The sequence below is a fragment of the Xiphophorus hellerii genome, chromosome 11 (assembly GCF_003331165.1).
Source record: "Xiphophorus hellerii strain 12219 chromosome 11, Xiphophorus_hellerii-4.1, whole genome shotgun sequence".
Taxonomy (NCBI): Eukaryota; Metazoa; Chordata; class Actinopteri; order Cyprinodontiformes; family Poeciliidae; genus Xiphophorus; species Xiphophorus hellerii.
This window is the reverse complement of record NC_045682.1, coordinates 28,792,702-28,813,645: the sequence shown is the minus strand read 5'-3', so window position 1 is coordinate 28,813,645 and position 20,944 is coordinate 28,792,702. Positions and strand designations below refer to the sequence as shown.

The following is a 20,944-nucleotide window of genomic DNA, read 5'->3' as shown; positions in this document are numbered from 1 at the left end:
CATTTGGCTCATCACACCAAAGTGATTCAGCTTCCAAAAAGTTTGTAATTTCGTCCAACAGTTCAATAAATGTGAATAACATCGGAAATGTACTTCACTCTTACATGTTTCTGATCACACAAGTTTTAATATCAGACAAAGAGTACATTAAAAAAGCAGTTTTGAAATGACTTCAGTTGTGAAAGTAAACAATCACCATGATAACGTTCTGCTGTGATTATTTATTACTGCATGCCTGAATGAATAAATAAAGAAATTGAACCTGACTGACAACATGAAGTAGGCTACAAGATGTAAAATTAGCAATTTGTAATTTTACTGGGAATCATTTGAAAACTTTATTCTGGTCGTTTATGTCAGATTTTAAAATTTGTTTTATATCAAACATTTAATCTGATTTTTGCAGCACTGTTGATTTATTACATACAGGTCGACATGTCTGAAACATTTATTTCTGCTAATTTGAGCTATTAATAGTAAAATAACATAAATCAGTTAAATCCAGATGTGCAAAATTATTTATCTTCCAACTTTAAGGGCCAAAACTGCCACAAGTCATTACTTACATAAGTTTAGTATATTTGTGATTTAATATATTGTGATTTAAATAACATTTGAAATGCATACATCAACTAAATGTATATTAAACTGTTTCATGAATAAATGTATTTTTTAAATCTGTATTCACTGCATGTACAAAGCATCCTGAATTATTTAAATACATATTTTATGTCATGAATTTTTCTCAACTGTGAAAGTGAGTGGGAGGAGCAAGATGAGCGATTTAGTTTCATTGGTTAATTAGTTGCATGGCAGCCAATCAGAGAGAGGGTAAAATCTGATTATGACTCCAACATAAATATAAAGGATTAAAAGGAAGCTGTTCATTAAAACGAACCGGCAGAAGGAGTCGGCTCGGTCGCCACAGACACATCTGGATCCCACCTTATAAATAATATAAAGACCAAGAGCTGCTGAATAATTAACTATATCTGAGCACATTGCGTTTATTTCTTCGGCAACCAGAAAACTAGAAATATTTTATCTTTGCATCAACATTATAATATTTGTTAACAAATTTGATTTAAATATGTTTTCCATTAAAAATAAAAAGATTCTTTAACCAGATCATTGGAGAAACGTGTTGCTTTAATGTTAAATGTGGAACGAGAGGAAAAACGGCTAGACAGTCGGGGAAATACAAACTAAATCAATGAAACATTAAAACACAGATTAAAATATTCATCATCCACTTTGATGAAACTGCAGAGATAAACGTGAGATCGGATTATCCTCGCCGCTTCCTCTACAACACCTTGTAACGGCCTTTGCTTGTCGGCTGGTAGGAATTTTGCTAAAGGAAAAAAGAGACAATTACACATTTTAAAGAGTTTAAAACAGCTAATGTCACTTGTGTATATTCAACCAAAAACATTTCATCTGTAACAACACATACTAATCTGATGAGCTCTTCCTTTATTAGCCGTGTAATCTCTGTTTTGGCTTTCTGCACAGCCAGTTCACTCGCACCTAAGAAACAGAACAGAAACACTTTACTAGCAGGAAAAACCTCAAAATCAAAGCTTCTCTGAGAATTAAGGACTTAGAAAGTCCTTAAAGCCTGAAACTCAAAAAAAGTCAAGCACATAAGAATTAGCACACACAAGTTTATCACTTTAAAAAGTTTGTGCATTTGTTTCCAAAGTGCAAAACTTTTAGTTATCAAATATTGTGCAAAGTAAAGAGGTTTTTCCAACATTTTAGACACACAGAGAAAAATAACTTAAAAGTTCTTAAAGACTTTAATTAAAGTGAACTTTAATTCACTTTGTTCACTAACGAACAAACTCAGGATCCACCGATTCACTTTTTCACTTCCGATACCGATATCTGAGGTTTAGTATCGGCCGATTCCGATCCGATACAGAAAAACAGCTGATTGACTTCAACCGTTTCTTTTTCCTTAAAAACAGATATAAATGAACTGAATCACAAATTTATTTAAGAACTTAAACAAATAGTTTCACCATCTGGTCAAACATGAAAAACAACCTTAATTTGTTCAGTCAGTGAAGTTAGAATAACAGCCAATGGGAAATAGATAATAAAAAAACTGACTAAAGTAATCTGTAAAAAAATAAACTGCAACAAACTTTCTTCCAAATGGTTCAGAAAGTGTAGTTAGGAATCGTAAATATAATGTAGAATAAATAATAACGTACAGAATCAAACTGAACAGATCTGCCCTTTGGATCAGCCACAGAATCGATACCTGGGCTAGATTTTTTATAATACTGGGACCAATACAGATATTGATATCAAAACAATTAATCAGTTTCAGTTTTTTGGTATTTTTCCCCTTTTATAAGTCAGAAACTGAACAGGTGTGTAAATAAGAACAATAAAAAGGAGATCAGCAAACTTGATATAATAATTTTGGGAAGTGGGCGTGTGTGTGTGTGTGTGTGTGTGTGCGTGTGTGTGTGTGTGTGTGTGTGTGTGTGCATGTGTGTGTGTGTGGGTGTGTGTGTGAGTGTTTACCATCCAGAGATAAAACAACAGATCACCAGATGATTTATTCTGTGTTGAGTATCTAAGTAGGAAGCAGTAAATATTCTCACTCTCAATAGCCAGATAAATCTTTCGTTCTCCCTCCTTCGGCTCTTTGCCTGGAGGGAAATACGTTCCTCTGATGGTGATGGCCGCCTCAGAGTATTCACCAATCCTCTGCAAAGCCTCTTTAGACGTCACCTTCCACCGGGCCGTCTGCACAACACAAACATAACCACAACAACACTTCCTGTAAAACTACACAATGAGACGGCGGCTTGTCAGAAAAACATAGCTAATGCACATTTTTATTTTGTTTCTGCCCAGTTAAGAACAATTATTTGTTTAAATATCAAAATTGATCCAGTAAAAATGTTTAAATATCCAAAAGAAAACAAACAACTAAACTTTTTTTAAGGATAATTTTGTTTAGAGACTTCATGATTAATTTTATTTGTTGTTTTGTTTGAGACCAAAACACCAGACTGGAGACATTTTCATCCAGTTTTTGGTAGAAAGAGAGAAACGATAAATAATCCAAGTGGTAATTATTGAACTTGTTTTAATTTATTATGCGATTAATTGATTTGTTATCAAATTTAACATTTGTAACATGCTGGATATGCAGGATTTTGTTGGTTCTTTATACAAATAATTCATACTTTAATCTGTTCTAAGTTTTTTTCATATTCTATTTAGAGGGAAGGAATAACTGCCAAAACGTTACTGTGAACAAGTAAAACAATAATCTTTATTTTTTTGAAGGAATTGAAACGAGTCGATCGATCAGCTGATTAACTGAGGTGATAAATGGCTGACCTGAGGGAAGTCGTTGATCTCCAGCTCCTCTTCGTATCTCTTCACGGTTTCGGCCTGTTCAGCCGCCTGCCGCTCCTCCTCCAGCTTCTCCACCGGCGTGTAGTTCAGCTTGGCGTTGATCTTCTCCGCCAGCTGCTCTGCGATCGTCTTGGCCGACACCGACGGGGTCATGATGGGGTCGCCGCGCAGGATGGCGTTGGTGGCCTGCTGCATCACATCCTGCAGGTACAGTAAAACACATAACCAGTTAGGTAGCAATCAGTTACATTTACTCAGCTACATTTAGTGGATTAACTATTTTGGAAGAAATTTACTTTCCTCAGTATTTCTACTAAACTGTACTTTTTACTTTTACTTAAATACTTAAACACATAATACAAAGAATTTTGTACTCTCTAAAAAGTCTAAAAGTCTAAAAATATTTTTGCAAAGTTTGTGGCTTTTGTCAAATAGAAATTATTTTTGTAATTCTAACTGACCTAAAACAAAAAATGTTTATTCTAACTTAACTTCATACAGCGAGAAAAAAAATGTGCGTGACTTTTTATAAAGTGTATGAAAATATCGATTTCCAAATTTAGGCTTTTAATCAAACATTAGGTTGGACTTTATTACAAAACTGTGCAATTTGAATCTTAACCATTTTCCAAACCTTGAAACATCAAAATGAGACGGAAACAAAGAAACCTCAAGTTGTTTTTTCCTGCCTGGATCTCGGACAGAATGGCCTCTGTCGGCCTGACCCACCTGAGCCTCGGCGCCCAGGTTCTTCTGAGCGTTGATCTTGAGCGCCAGCCTTTTGGCCATCTCCAGCTTCTGGTTGTTTCCAGCGGATCCGGGCATGAGGCCTGCCGGGCCCCCGGGGGCCGACGATGCAGCAGTGACGGCGCCAGCGGGACCGGTGGCTGCGCCGGGAGCAGACAGGTCCTTCACCCGCTTCTTAGAGTTGAACATGCTTTCTATTTGCTCCTCAATCTGAGGGAAGGAGAGGTTGAAACGTTGCAGGATTATAGATCCTTTAAAGCGTTTTCTAACTTTCAGATCGCTCCTCACATCCAAGGCGCCGTCCTCATCGTCAGAGTCCTGCAGTCCCAGCGCAGCTTTCTGCAGCTTCTTCCTCTCGTTGGCCAGAGCGTGCTCCGTCTCATCGAACTTAAAGCCTTTCCCTGAGAAGCCACTGCTGCTCTTAATCACCTTACCCTCCTGCATGATCAGGAATATTTAAAGCTCAGAGACGATTTAAACAGAATTGATTATTCTTTAAATGTAGATTTATCTCACCGCCTTCTGCTGGTCCTTGAAGGAAGCCCACAGCTGCTCCAGTTCTGGAGGAACGGCTGAGCCTGACAGCTCCAAGGCCTTCAGGATGTCGCCAGCGTAGCGAGCCTGGTCCTCTGTGATGAAGGTGTAGGCGTAACCCTACCAGAAATAGATAATTGTTAGTTCTACAAATGCAAAAAGAAGCAATTAAGAGAAGGAAAAATCCATTAAAAGAAGATGAATCTAACTCTGATCACACCTACAGAGCTCCCCTACAGTTTATATCACGTCACAGCCACACACTAAATAGATACGAAATCGGGAAACTAAATATCGACTCGAGTTAATCTACTGTTAACTGAACTCATCAATCAACTAAAAATTAATTAATAAGAGGCCATTTTTCTTAGTTTTCTCTTGTATCAAGAGGACCGACGGTCTTTCCATAACATAAAGAGAATATTTTTCATAACATGCAGAAAATTAAATAAGAGTAAAAATATTTCATAATAAAATTACTAAAGTACAGTGTAGTAAAAATACTTCTAAAAGTATATTTTTCAAAAAGTTACTGAAGTAAATGTTATTGAGTAAAGGTAACTAGTTACTACCCATTAATTTTAATCTGGTAAAGCATTCGTCGACATGGACAGACTCCTCAGAGTTCTCTGGTTTGTCTTTCCCCCCTCAGCAGCTTTATTGGAGCACAGAGCAGAGTTTGAGGAGTAAAGGTGTCGGACCTTGTTGCCCGCCCTGCCGGTGCGCCCCGCCCTGTGGACGTAGTCCTCATAGTGGTTGGGGCAGTTGTAGTTGACCACCAGGATGAGCTGCTTGACGTCCAAGCCTCTGGCCGCCACTGAGGTGGCCACCATCAGGCGACACACTCCCGTCTTAAAGTCGTTGATGATGCTGTCTCGGTCGTACTGGTCGATGCCTCGGAGGAAAACGACGACACGGAAACTCTCAAAGATCAACGGCAAAAGATTCAACCGAAATACGAAGCACATGTGTCCCGCCGATCTGAGTTTACCTCCATGTAAAGACAGGCAGGGGTACGAGGCTTTCATCAGGTCCTTCAGCAGGCCGTCTGCATGCTCCTGTTTGTCCACAAAGATGATGACGGATCCTTTCTCCTGGTAGTGACCCAAGATCTCCAGCAGCTTCAGGAACTTCTTCTCCTCATCAATCACCAGCTGACAGCACACAGAGAAAAGAAACAGAGAGCGAGAAAATGAAACGTATATCAAACTATAAGCTGGAGTGGTTCCACTGCAAAAACATTAAATCTCAGCAAGTATTTTTGGTCTAAGTTTCAACATCACAGCTCACCAGAAATAAGACAGAACTAACTTAGAGGTAACTTTTCAGCAAGATACAGGAGCTTGTTTTAAATAAATTATTTCTGATGAAAAAGTTCTAGTTCTGATGTCATTTCACTTATAACATCAGAAAAAAATTGTTTTTCTAAAAGACAATCTGTCAGTGCAACTAGAACTTTTTCAATAAATATTAATGAATTATTGACTTAAAACAAACTCCTAAAGTTACTACCAAACTCTGTTTATAAGTAACTAGTCACATTTATCCAATTGCATTTACTTCAGGAACTTTTTGGAAAAAAATTACTTTTACTACACTGTACTTTAGTAGTTTTCTTATGAAATATTTCTGCTCTTACTTGAGTCAAATTTCTGGATTTTCTTCCCACTGAATGAAAATCAACAAGTTTTAACCAGAAACTCACCAGATTCAGACACAAACCTGCAGTTTCTGTTAAAGTTCAACAAGTTTTTATTGAAAGAAAATGATTTGGAAACATTTTATTTATCCTGGTTTTATTATTTTTTGTTACTTATATGAATTATTGCCATTTTGGTTCTTAAAATACCAAAATTTCCACTTTATAACTTTATATTTTGGTCCGTCTGATGATGTAATTTTAAATATTAAATGATTATCTGATCAGTTACTCAGACTTCTTACCAAACAGTTTTTGAGTAATTTCCTGGATGGCTACTTTTTGCTTTTACTTGAGTAGAAACATGTTAAAGTAGTTCTATTCTTACTTACTTGCAAGTTATTTTTATCTTATTTGAAGTGCAGTAAAATATTCGCACTAGAAACCAGATAAAATACTTAGTAAGGTTTCCTGTTTTTTCAGTGTAGATAGAAGGGGCATGTAATCTCTGAGAATCATTCAGATTAGGATTATTTACCACGTGCTGCTCCACATCTGAGCAGACCACACTGCGACCTCCGACCTGCACCTCGATGGGCTTGGCCAGGATCCTGCGGGCCAGCGCCTCCATGGCTCTGGGGAAGGTGGCGGAGAACATGACCGTCTGCCGGTCGGGACGCACGTTGTCTACGATACGCATCACCTGCACCACAGTGAAAGATAAATGAGATTTTTAATGTTTTCTCTCATTACCTTCGGAAATTCTAAACAACAGTGCAGCACAATGTCAATGCTCGCAAACCTTAAACTTTTCCGCATTTTGTCATTGCAAACATTTTACTTAAGCTTTAGGCAATAGAACAACACAAAGGAGGACATGTTTAAAAGATTATAAAGAAATGAAACATTTAATCTGAGAAGCTCAACTCTAACTAAAGAAAACCCAGAAGTAAAAGTAATAAGATTACACTATCCCCACTGTGAAACACGGTAGTGGCAGCATCATGCTGTGGGTACAACAGAAGCAAATATTCATGTGTTAGAACGGCCTAATCCAAGGAGCTATGGAGAATTTTTACTGACCACGCCTTTTCATTTTTTCTTGTTGCTTCGTCCAACTTTAAGTCAAATCAGATCTGGATGCACCAAAATCTGCATTTTATCGATTTATAAAACTAATAATAACTAAATACATCAACACAAACTCAAGACAGACTCAAAGAACAGACAAGAAAAGCTTTATAAAAATCTAATTTTTGTGGCCGTTGAGAACTTTCAACATGTTTGGACATCTCTGGCCTAGTCAAAGTCCACAACAAAATCCAAGAGAGAACTTGCGGCAAACCTTGACACTTTCCATACAATGTAGTTGAAGTTGGAGATTTTTGACAGCAGAGAAACGAGGATCTATAAATTATTGAATCCTTTCTGTGGGACTTGGATAAACGTTGAGAGGACGACTCAGGACTTCAGGCTTCAAGCTCATGGTGTGATCTCATTTTTCTCTCCCCAGAAATAAAAGTGTTTACAAAAAATACAGTGCAAAAATTACTGCCAATAAAACAGATTTTTTTTAAAATCCTCAATGAAAGGACAGACACAGCAAACCTGCAGGTAACGCTGAAATGACTAACTTTGTTTTAGATATGTTGATGTTGACATGACGTCCCGGCCGTTGCTTTGCTAGCAGTAGCTTCTGCGCCGTGCGCTAACTGTTATTTCATTGAGGACAAATCATTGAACTTTTGTCTTGGGGAAGATGTGATTTAAAAGCGTTCAGAGACGTTGCTGTTGTTGGGATAAAAACACCAACCTGTGGCTCAAAGCCCATGTCAAACATCCTGTCTGCCTCGTCCAGCACCACGTACGTGACCCTCCGCAGGTTGGTGACCCGGCCTAGACGCCAAGGAAGAGGAGCAAATCGAAGAACAATCAGCCATCAGGAGAATTCAGCTGTACAAAAAAAGCAGCCTGCCTTTTTCTAGAAACATCCAGCTAACCTAGCAAACAGCCGCTTTCAGGATGAGGCTACTTAAAGTTATTTAATATATTCAAATGTCAAAATATATATTTTTCCTCCTATGGCTGCATTTCAGATTCCTGACTCTGCTTGTCTCTGGTCTTGCGTACCATCTCAGGGACATGAGGGACCTGAAAAAGTCAGAAAACTGCCTCAAGATACAAAACAAGAGATGGAGCCCATCACCTACAAGGGAAACAAATTACAGATTACCTCGCATGTGTGGAAACCAGACACAAACCCTGGTGTTACCATTCAAAAATACTAACAACATGTGGCATTTAGCATGCTAACATTTATTCCCAGAGAGTTCGTTTAACATGCTGTTGGACCATCAAAACAGAGATAAGTTTATTTATGGTAATAATTACATGAACGGTCTAATCCAAGTCCCTGATAGGAGGCATCATGAACGACCCAACCTGGATCCCACCTACCTGTGCTCACCCTGATCTTCAGGAAACTCATCAGTGTCTTGTAGAAATGACTGATCCCAAAAGCGGTCAGATAATGTCAACAGTTTAGTAAAAAGGCACTGGTGAGGATAAAAACTGAGACCAAAACCAAAACGATACTAAATCACATCAACATCTCATGGAGGAGGATGAATTCGGCTGAACTCACCGCTGTTGGCGCCCAGCATGTCAATCATCCTCCCTGGAGTGCAAACGATGATCTCTGCTCCGCGCTTCAGCTCCGCAATCTGGAACCAGCAACGGCAGAAAAACTCAGAAAAACTTCCACAGAATCACCTTCAGACAAATATAATCAGCATCTAACTAAAGCTGAAATCAATACATATCAGAGCCAAAAGTATCAGAGGATGCAGCTTAAATTTGACTTTCAATATCGGTAGATTCAGTCTGTGTAGAGTGTTTCAAAATACTAAGATTAAACATAAAACTTCAGACAAAATACAATTTAAATGTATTTAGTTTTTATAAAGGTGACCAATAATGCTACTGAGGGAGATTGAAGCTCTTTAAATATTTTTTAAAGGCTCCAAACTTTCATTAAAAGAGATTATTTTACTTATACAAATAGGCAGAGGTGGTATAGTTACCAAAAATATTACTCAGCTAAGAGTAGAAATACTTCAACATATTCAACTCAAACAAAAGTAAAAAGTAGCCGTCCACAAAATTACTCAAATAAGAGTAAAAAAATGATTTGGTTAAAAGGTTTACTGAAGTACTGAGTAACTGATCAAATTATCAATCATTTAATGTTTAAAAATTACATCATCAGACGAACCAAAATAAAAAGCTAAGTGGAAAATTTGGTACTTTAAGAACCAAAATAATAATTTATGTAAGTGACAAAAACTAATAAAATCAGATAAAATAAAAATGTTTCCAAATCAGTTTCTTTCAATAAAAAACTGATGAAACTTTAACAGAAACTGCTGGTTTGTGTCTGAGTCTGGAGGGTTTCTGGTTAAAACATGTTTGATTTTCATTCAGTGGGAAGAAAATCCAAAAATTTGACTCAAAAGTAAAAATACTTTATAATAAAATTACTCAAGTACAGAGTGGTAACATACTCCTAACGGTACATTTTTTCTAAAACGTTACTCTAGAAGATGTAACTAGTTACTACCCAACTCTGTATATGTAATCAGTATTTGAATATTTCAAGTTCTTAATTAGTATCAAAAAACCCTGGATGAATAATTTCAGCCTAAATCAGTAATTGGATCCATGTTTCTTCCTCCATGTCCCTCTGCTTTCGTTTCCTGGTGATTTGATGAATATTTTTAAAGCGGCTGAGTTAAAGCTCTCTGGCCGTACAGAGCGAGGCGGCTTTGCCTCATGGTTTTTGTACCTGTTCGCTGATTCCCGTCCCTCCGTAAACACACACCACTCGCAGGCCCAGCGGTTTGGAGAACTTCTTACACTCCTTGGTGATCTGCAGAGCCAGCTCTCTGGTGGGAGTCATGATTACAGCTGCGACGGAAACAAAGGGCGTCCATCAGTTTCCAGGCTGCTTTATACGCCAATAAAACATTTATTTATTTCTGACATGGGGCCTTACAGATGGGTCCCTCTCCCTCCTCCAGGGGGCGCTGGTCCATGATGTGGCGGAACATGGGCAGCAGGAAGGCGATGGTCTTCCCGCTGCCGGTCTTGGCGATGCCGATCAGGTCTCTGCCGGACATGATGGCGGGGATGGCCTGGGCCTGGATAGGCGTCGGCTTCTCGTACGCCTGCCTGGTTTCATCGATAAAACAAAACATGAATCAGCTTTCATGTCACTGAACACAGGAGCCTGTCGCAATAAGAAGTAAATCAATTAGGATGTTAAGATCATCGTGGTACAAAAATATGCGAGTGATTTTATATTTTTATCATGTTCGAAATAAAGAAACAATTTAATCGCATGATAAATGAAAACAAGCTCAATAATTTCCATTTGCATAATTTATTGTTTTTCTTTTTCTACCAAAACCTGGAGGACAAAGTTTCCAGTCTGGTGTTTTGGTCTCAACTAGGACAATTCTGTTCACAGAGACGTCATAATTCATATTTTTTATTGTTTCTGTTTATTTATTTTCGATATTTAAAATGTTTTCCAGTGTCAATTGATCATTAGTATTTAAAGTAATATTATGGCCATTATTAGCATTATATTACTGGAAAACGGCGTCAAAACAACAATGTTATTGTTTATAGCAATAATGTCTGGAACAATTTATCATTATTGTGACAGACCTCATTGTCACAATTAATGAGTTCAAATTATTCCATTAGGGCTGCAAATAATGATTACTTTAGGAATTGATTAACCTATCTATATGTTTTGTCTTAATTTCTGCTCTGAGTTTGTTGTTTTTTTGTGAGTCTGTATGCTGCAGTTAACGATTAATGGTCATTAATCATTTCAGCCCTAAATTCCTTGTTAATTTTAGTAATGTGAATCTGACACAAGACTTAAAAAAATGTAATTATCTGAAAACCAGGACATCCCCCTTGAGTTTAATACCCCTAAAAAAGCATTTACCTTCAGAAGTCACCAAATTAGGAAATAAAATCCTCTGGTGGACTATTTAAAATTCATATTTATGAAATTTTTCTGTTATTTTGTGTACATAAACATAAAAACATGAGTAAGGTTCTGTATGGTTTAATAATTTCAGACAGGATTAACAGGATGGGGCTCATAGTTTTGTAGAGAATTATAAAAATATAACTTTAACTTCCCTCATATTTTAATTTCTGTATTTTCAGGTAAAAAAAAGTAGTAAAATAAGTAAAAGTGAGAATCTTATCTCTCACTTCTTCAGGGAGTTGAGGATCTTCATCGACACGCCACACTGGACCCAGGTCCTGATGGGTTTGGGACAACCTTTGCCTTTGACGGTGATGCCTTCCAGCTCCAGCCTGTACGCGTTCACCTCTGGAAACAGACGGTCATAATTCATTTATAGAGGACAACTGGTCGCTTATCTGGTAGAAATATCACTTTGAACATCTAACGGTGATCAATTCTGATTCCTGCAGCCGGTTAGGATCGCTCTACTGTATGGTCCATTCAAAACATCTTCATTACAACTTTTACATTCAATCTTTATTAGATACTCAGATTTCAGTCTGAGCTGTTTAAGAGTCTCTGTCACTTTAAATCCAAAGCTGCTGGCCACGCCCCCAACTCAACATCCACACTCACAACAAAATGGCTGCAACAGATGCACAATTATATAACTGTGCATGTTTGAAAAGCATCAGTGTAGCCTCCTGCACAGCTAAACTCTTGTCTTTTCCAGCAGCCATTGTACAGCGCATACAGCGGGAAAACCAGCTGACCAAACGGGCTGAACTGCACAGGGGTTGCTAAGCAACAGGCAGTGCCAGCTGATTTGTTTCTGAAAGGGCTCATTTTCCAGACACCCAAAAATAAAAAAATAAAAACTTATTGAACAGCAGCTGGATGTTTTTAAAAGCTTATTCTGATTTCAGAAGCAGCAGAAATCCAAACTGAAGAACAAAAATGTGCAAAATGTGAATTTTGAGTAAAAGTTTCCCTTTAAACTACACAGTTTTTCCAGTGGAATCACCAACAGTGACTGGGAATGTGTGTTTGTGCAGTCAGACGTGAGGACCGACCCTCTGTGGTCATCTTGGCCAGCTCAGGAACTTCCACGTAGAAGTTCTTGCGGTACGGCTCGTACTGGATCTTGGTGTGGTCAACCGGCTCCAGAACTTTCCTCTGCTTGGTCTGAAAACCCGTCAGAGCCGTCTGCAGGTCCACCTCCTCTTCCTCCGACGAGTACTGTCAGAGGAAGACAGCATGTTAGGCACCAGCAGCTCAGAACTTAAATCCAACTGGTTTTCACAACAAATCCAGTTTTAACAGATTTTTTTCCCTTGCTTTATTTTCTAAGAAAGGAATTACAAATGACAGAATATTTTCAAGAAGTGGATTTTATTTCAATCGTCTCTTCTCTGAGCTGCACGACGGAGGATTAAGCTATGAAAATGCTTGTTTCATTATGAAAATATAATTATAATATTAGCAGAAAAAACATCTTATGAGAAAAAAGTTGTTTTTAAATAAAAGTTAAAATCCTATATGATCACCTCAGGTTGGTTATTTCTCAGTTGTTGTTCATCAAAGTCCTGATATTGATCATTTTATCAATATCAATCATTTTTAAACACTTTATTCTTGCAATATTTCGGCTATATTGTCATATTACTACAACTCTATTCCTGTATTATGACTTTATCTCATGATCAAAAACATATTATCCTGACGTTTATGTTTCAGTGTAGAGATAAAACAAACAGAAGCTTTGAACAGGCGATCAAACAAAATGGCGGCTTTGGGTGTTTTATCGCGGTAAACGATAATATTGTTGTTTTGAGACCATTTTCAATTAATATAGTGGTAATAATGGCATAATAATAATAGAAGAACAAATTCTCAAAGATCAAACTTTAAATTCTAATGAATATTTAACTCTGGAACTGGAAGACATTTTAAATATGCAAAACAAATCAAATGAATTATAAAGTCTGTGGAAACAAAATTATCCTTAAAAAAAAGTTAAATTGAGACTAAAGCAGCAGACTGAAGATTTTTATCATCCAGTTGTTGGTAGGAAGTGAAAAACTATAAATCATGCAAATGGAAATTATTGTGTTGGTTCTAATTTATCATGTGATTAATTGATTAATTGCTTATTGCGACAGGTTTGCTCTGAACTCTGAAAAACAAAGTAGTGCATTGGTGATAAGGAAAAAAACATCCAGATTTTTCCAAAAGTTAAATGTTCAAACACTAAGAATCAGACCAATAGATCAAATGGAGTCATTAAGCGGGTCTCCGTCGCACCTCCATGGCGTCCTGGTCGTTCTCCATCAGCTCTCCCTTCTTCTTGTGCGTCATCGGTTGTTTCTTGGTCTTTACCACCGTCACCACTTTGGTTACCGTCGTTGCTCCTTTCTGTTGATTAAAACAAATCAATATCTCATGGAAATAATTAACTTCCTTTAAAGTGAAGTGCTCACCTTATCGTTTCCCTTCATGGCTCCGATGTTGAACTTCTTCACTTCCTGTTTGACCTCCTCCATGTAGGCGTCCAGAGGATCCACCTCGTCCTCCTCCTCCTGCTGCTCCATCGGCGCCTCCTTCTCAGCCTCGCCCTCCTCCTTCTTCACTTCCTCTGCATCCTTCTCTTTTCCCTCCCCTTTTTCTTCCCCGTCCTCTTCATCTTCATCCACTTCCATCAGAGCAGGACCCTCCTCATCATCATCTGATACAAAAAAAACCCTGTTTTTAAACTTTTACAGTATTTTTACCAGGCTACCAAGTTAAACTTCTGGATTTTCTTCCCACTGAATGAAAACAAACATGTTTTAAAGTTTGTGAAGTGTTTTATTGAAAGAAACTGATTTGGAAACATTTTGTTTAGTTATTTTTTGTGACTTAAATCAATTATTGTCATTTTTGTTCTTAAAATACCAAAATATCCACATATCGTCATATTTTGGTCCGACTGATGATGTAATTTTTAAATATTAAATGATCGATAATTTGATCAGTTACTCAGTACTTTAGTAAACGTTTCACCAAATACTTTTTCCTTTTACTTGAGTAAAAACATGTTGACGTGCTTCTACTCTTACCTGAGGATCATTTGTGGGAACTTTCCTCCTCTGGAGACACAACAACACAAATGCTGCAACTAACAATTATTTTAGTAATTGATTATTCTGATGATAATCTGATAAAAAAATTCCATATTCTGCAGATTGTTTTATTTAACCACTTAATTTTTTTTATTAATTAATATAAATACATTAAATGATGCAGAAATGAAACAAATTGATACTTTAAATAATGAAACATTGTAATGCCTGAAGTTTAACAACATAACCTTCCTTTAGTGAAAGTTTGATCATTCATAGTGAAGGAAGAATCTGCAGTTAAAGATTCATGTGGAAAACGTTTTGATTGATTAACGATTGGATATGAAAATGAGATTAATATGAGATTTTTTTTTTAACCGCGTGAAGCTCAAACTGTTCCACTTGAGGAGTTTTGTGTTTTTATCTTAAAGGAAAATCTATATATTTATTGTTCAGTTTTGGATCAATTATTGCTCTGAATACGTTGGTTTTTTTCTGCAAATGACCGTTTTTTTTTTTGTTTGTTTTTTTTTGAGTGTGTTCTCCAGTTAACGATTAATCGATGATCAAATTAGTTGACAATTATTTCAAAAATGGATTCAGTCCTGCAAAACAATGCATATTTTTGCAGTGGAAGAAACGAGACGATGGTTTCAATTTCAATTTCCAAATTCAAATCTGAAAAGTGTGGCATGGCAGTGAACATTTTAAAACAAAAGTTATTTTGTAGGTCAAAAATATTTGTCAGATGCAAAGTTTCATCTTCCAAGTATCCAGTAGAGTATTTTTAAATAGTGATTAGTAAATTGGTTTTATTTTTAGTAACAACTAAAAACATAAGAGATGTAAAATATTCCCATGTTTGGGTAAATTTCCTGGTTTTTTATCCTTACCGTCGTCGTCCTCCAGGCTCCATTTCTTGCCCTGTTTCATTTCTTCCAGTTCTTTCTTTATCTCTCCAATGTTTTCAATCGCCTTCTTCCTCTGCTCCTCTCTCCATTTCTCCACACGCTCCTTCCTCTTCCTCATTTCTTCCTCCAGTTTGTTTTGGTCAAAATCTTGCTGCAAAGACAAGAAATGATCAGGTTTTCCTGCCATCATGAGGGAAACATCTGAGCTCAATAAAATCTGGGAAACACACTTTTGAACTTACGTCCTCCACCTTCTCATCTTCTTTCTCCTCTTTTACCTTCTTCTTCTCGGAAACTGGCTCGACGCTCTCCTTTTCCTTTTCTTTGCTCTTGGCTCTGAGGAAACAAAACAAAACCAAAAAACATTTCATTGGAGTTTAATAAATGCAATAAATTTCATCATTTTTATGGTGCATCTACAGTTTTGATGGCTTTCTTTCTCTCCTTTATTGAACCATTTTAATTCTCTTTGTAAGTTAATATTTAAAATAATATATGATATGAAAGTAATCTACTAAATTTCAATGTGGAAAATTCACATCAACAGATTAACTTTACGTAAGTTCCTTAATCTCTAACTTTGTTAACGTTTTCCACCCAAAATGAGGATTAGAATCAAAACTACAGTCAGATTTGAGCATCTCTGAATTATCTTATTATGTATCAAAATATTTTACTGTCAAGTGAAATAAAGATAATTGATATTTTGCTGGATGATAAACGATATTATTGTCGTTTTGGAACCATTTTATGTAACATAATGATAATGGCACATTAATGCAAGTTCACCCTCTCAAACCTTTATTGTAAAAAACTTTTTATACTGAACAGGAAAATAATTTAAATATCCAAAATGAAACATAATAATGAAAAACAATAAATTAAACAGATATAAAAACTACACACAACAGAAACCATAAATAACATGGATTATGATGTCTCTCTAGACAAAATTAATCTTCATCAGAATGAAAATTATTGAGCTTTCAATTGATTAATTGCTTATCAGTAATTGCCAGGACTGGAAACCAACTGGGATGAAATGTTTCCAGCAGCCTGGACCTGGGGGAACGAGACGCTGTGAGCTTTTCTGTCCCAGAAAATTAAAAACTCACTTTTCATCTGACTTCTTGCTCTTTGCCGGGCTGCCGGTTCGGGACCTGCGAGTTCGACTCCGACTGCGCGATCGCTTCCTCTCCCGGCTTCTGGACCTCCTCCGGTCTCTGCTCCGGGACCGCCTGGACACAGGACACAGACACAGGGGTGAGAGAAATCAGACAAGAAATAAAAATATACCTTCAATTAAAGCATGAAGGCAGCTGCTTTTATACTGCTGTTAATTTAATCAGATTTTCTTTCCATCAAAGGTGATTAGTTAATTCAACAAGTCGGTGATTTTCTGCTCCTCAGTTTGCAGAGGTCAGAGGTCACGAGTAAAAACCTCCGTCTATTAATACTGCAAACTATCAGCATTTTTAAAAATATCCACTTTTTATCATGGCCGTTAAAAGTCAAATGATTTCACTTTCACTGCACATAAAATATATTTTTTTTCTCCCCTCCAGGGTCTTTTGTGGTTTCTAGTGTCCCTTATCTGAAAGTAGGCTGACAGGAAAGGGGGAAGGAGAAGAGAGAAGACAAAGTTGTTCATTTTATATGTAAATGATTTGGTAAATGTATCAGGGTTTTTCAAATGTATTCTATTTGCGGATGATACCACTTTTTTTTGTCAGGGTAATGATATAAAAGGGATGTTAAAAGAAATGAAAAGAGAATTTATGCAAATACATAAATGGTTCAAACTAAATAAATTATCTTTAAATTTGGACAAAACAAATTATATGTTATTTACAAGGAGACAAAGAATTGTAAATACTCCATTTAAAGTTGATGGTGTAGAGATTTGTAGAGTTAGTGAGGTGAAATTCTTGGGTGTGATAATTGATGAGAAATTATCATGGAAATCCCATTTGAATTATTTAAGAACAAAATTAGCAAAATCAATTGCAGTGCTTTATAAAGTACGGGATTTTCTGAATGATCATGCACTATTTATGTTGTATAATGCACTAATTGTTCCACACTTGGTTTATTGTGTTGAGGTATGGGGAAAGGCATGTTATACTAGTATAAAATCTGTTTTTGTTTTGCAAAAAAGGGCAATAAGAGTTATTGCTCGAAAACATGGTAAATATCCAACAAATACATTATTTTGTAATTTGAGGTTTTTGAAATTCAATGATTTAGTTGATTATAATATTTTGTTGGTTATGTATAAGGCACATCTAAAAACATTACCCTTAAACATCCAAAAAAAGTTTGAAAAGAGAGAGAGTGGTTATAACCTTAAGGGGACACAGATTTTTAAGAAACCTAAATTCAGAATTTGTTTGAAAGAACGATGTACTTCGATACAAGGAGTCAAACTGTGGAACGACCTGCAAAACGATGTTAAAAATGCTAAATCATTACACATGTTTAAAAGAATGTTAAAGATTGTTTTTTTGAAGAAGTATGAAATAGTATAAAGTCAAAGTATAGTATTGTTCAGTTGAGATTGATGATTGACCTTGTTTTTTTGGTCTTCCTTTGTTTTCTTTTTTTTGTCACATAAGACAAATCAAAAAAAAAATTTTAGTTTTTTTTTTTTTTCTTGTTTGTTTGTTTTTTGTTGTTTTGATCCATAGTTGAGAAAAAGGGGCAGATATTATAAGATTATTTTCTTCTTTCTGCTACCTTTCATTTCATTTTTTTTTAAATTATTTTATTTTTTTTTTCCTTGTATTAAAATTTTTTTTATTTGTATTGAATGAAATGAATAAAGATAATAAAGACATGCGGCAAATATCAACGGGTCCGGGAGTCTCAAGGCCTCTAAACGTGGGTCGCGCTGACCCCTACGCCACCACGGCACGCCCCTGAAAATATTTTTAACGGTTATTTTTATCTCCTCCTATCTTACTCATAATTACAGTTTGTTTCTCTAAAGCTTTGATTGCATTTATAATCCAATATGACACTCAAGATCTTTTTAACTTCAAAAGAAAGGGGCATCTTTTACAAATAAATTAATATTTCTGTACAGACTAATTTCACAACTTTAAACATTAAGCATCTATTTACTTTTTTTTTTTTTTTACTTTATGCTTATTGATTGTGTTTCATTTATTAATCACATACAGAACACAGAACGGAACAACTGTCGACAAGAAGAATTACTTACATTCTGTCAAAAATGAAACAGATATAGGATGAAAACAGCAAATTTACATCCCAATCTTTGGGTTTTTTGAGAGGCAATTAAAGTGACAGTATAAGTGACCTGATTCAGTTATTGTTTTCTAGAAATCTAGTCCATTTGCTAAATCTCTTTTTGTAAAGGTCCGATTGTAGTCTCAGCATGAACGTTAACTTTTCCAGTTTGTGGGTTTTGTCCACCAGTTCCAGCCAGTTCTTTAGCGTTGGTGGGTCGGATTGAAGCCATTTCCGAGTGATCGATTTTTTGGCTGTAGCACTGAAGATTTTTAATAAGTATTTGTCCCTCATGCTCCAATTCTCAGGAATGGCTCCGAACAACAATGACATGGTAGGTTGTTGGAGTTTGAGATCCAAAATTATTTCAATTTTCTCCAAAACTTCTTTCCAATAAGACTTGATCTTTATGCAGGACCAGAAAATATGTGAGTGATTTGGCTCCGCGTCCCGCATTTATTTACTTTTTATCTGCATAATTACTAAAATAAATGTATACTTTTTGTGCATTTTACTTACATTTTTGACTTACATTTTACTGTGTAAGTCTACAGTACATATCTAAACTTTAATTATTAAAGAAAATCTATTAGATTATATTTTATTCAAATATAGCAAACATTTTTGATAAACTACACTGACTTTTAAAGTTAAACTGTAGTAAATTCTTTGAAAAATGAAGAAAGTACTCAGAAGTATATTCAGTTAACTAAACTGTAACGAATTACTAAATATATAGAAATAAAACAAATATAAACGCGAATAAAACAGGTCAAGATTTCTGTAGCTGCATACAGAAGCTGAAAGTTGCATAAACTTTAAGTTTTGTGACAAACATGAATCTTAAAGTTCATTTTTGTTGCCGTTTTCCCGGCCGGGTGACCGGAACGTACCGGGCTCTCTTCCTGTCTCTGGACCGGGACCTCCTGCGGTCTCTGCTCCTGGACCGATCCCTCCTGCTTCGGTCTCGGTCGTCTTTCTTTGAGCGCTTGTTGTCCGGGGAGCGACTCTTCGACCGGGTGCCCGACCGGCCGCGGGACGCTGAGCGCTTCCTGTAGTGTCTGTTGGCGGAGGAACAACATAACAAACGGGTTCACTTTCAAAGAAAAATCATAACTAGCCTCAAATTAAGCAGCAAGAGTTTGATAACTAGAGAACGTGCAACAACATCCGTTTTAGCTAGCATGCTAATGTTAGCATGTCACATAAAACTACAAATTAAACGATTAGAACGTTAATTAGGCAAGAAATGTGGACTCACCTGGACTCACGTCCCATTCCGACTCAACTAGAGTTGCGCTAAATGAAGGTCAAATTGATTTAAAGAAACTAATGCGTCTCGAAATGCAGACGATGGTTTGTTTGTGTCGCAGAAACGTATGAAAACTGCGACAAACATGTAGTAAAAATAGAGAGAGCGCCCTCACGTGTTCGGAGGTTGAAAAAACCATCGGTAGATTTGTTCCTGATTTACTGTGGGAAAAGGTGTGGATCAGAAATTTTGATAAAAAGCAAAATAAGAGATGTCTCCTTTAAACTGTTACACAGATTTTATCCAACTAATCAATATAGTATCAAATATATTAAAACTATAGACACAACTGTAAGTTATGCAAAAAGCATCGAGAAACAGTTAGTCATTTCTTCTGGATTTGTCATATAACAAGAAGATTTTGGAAAGAATGCAACAACTTTATAATTTGTCACATTGACACTACATTTTCTCTCAAGTATGAGCATATTATTTATGGTTTTCATAATATGACTACTAATGCAGGCAGAAGACTGGCAATTAATCTAATTAATATATTTGGCAAATTTCATATCACAAATGTACATTTTCATCACCTTCACCCTTTTTTACAGTTTTGGTTAAGAACATTGAACAATATTTATCCACCATTGTCAAGAGAACAAACAAAAATGCTGTAAACACGTATGAATATCGCAGATCTGGATGTTTTCAACTTATAATGTCTGTAATATCTGCTTTCTGCTTTTTTTAGGAAGTGAAACTATGAAACGTATATATATATTCAAGATTTCACTTCATTATATTCCCTTATTTTATTAAAAAGTTTTTTTTAGCTTTAGATTATTATTCCACTTTAAATATAACTATTGAATTATACTTATTGAACTTATTGAATGAATTATACTTATGTCCACTAGGTGGCGATCATGAGTTCATGTGAATGCATAAATGTAAAGAATAGGACAACAGAAAGTGAGTCTTGAGTGACAGAAACCTGTGAGAAACCTGTGTGATCAGACGCATGAAAAGATAATAAAAGTGTCTGAGCAATACAACACGCCTGGTCAT

The 20,944-nt window shown here is 36.2% G+C and overlaps 1 protein-coding gene across 4 annotated transcripts; it reads right to left on the bottom strand.

Annotated features, from left to right (window-relative positions):
• Nucleotides 1-979: 979 nt before the first annotated feature.
• On the bottom strand, nucleotides 980-20,027 carry ddx46 (DEAD (Asp-Glu-Ala-Asp) box polypeptide 46). 4 transcript variants are annotated; one of them, XM_032575872.1, is made up of 23 exons: nucleotides 19,883-20,026; nucleotides 19,515-19,682; nucleotides 16,485-16,607; nucleotides 15,600-15,705; nucleotides 15,352-15,520; nucleotides 13,838-14,082; nucleotides 13,662-13,772; nucleotides 12,431-12,596; nucleotides 11,603-11,723; nucleotides 10,362-10,537; nucleotides 10,152-10,273; nucleotides 8,952-9,030; nucleotides 8,121-8,203; nucleotides 6,846-7,010; nucleotides 5,660-5,822; nucleotides 5,370-5,563; nucleotides 4,651-4,788; nucleotides 4,423-4,572; nucleotides 4,117-4,344; nucleotides 3,370-3,588; nucleotides 2,622-2,766; nucleotides 1,457-1,530; nucleotides 980-1,354 (listed from the first exon to the last, which is right to left on the bottom strand). In XM_032575872.1, the coding sequence occupies exons 1-23, from the start codon at nucleotides 19,897-19,899 to the stop codon at nucleotides 1,307-1,309; spliced, it is 3,210 nt and encodes a 1,069-aa protein (XP_032431763.1). In that variant the 5' UTR covers nucleotides 19,900-20,026; the 3' UTR covers nucleotides 980-1,306. The 4 variants fall into 4 exon arrangements, with proteins under 4 accessions (XP_032431763.1, XP_032431764.1, XP_032431761.1 ...); XM_032575873.1 differs by having other exon boundaries at nucleotides 15,612-15,705; XM_032575870.1 differs by lacking the exons at nucleotides 980-1,354; nucleotides 1,457-1,530 and adding an exon at nucleotides 2,081-2,473 and having other exon boundaries at nucleotides 2,538-2,766; nucleotides 19,883-20,027.
• Between the last annotated feature and the right edge of the window lie 917 nt (nucleotides 20,028-20,944).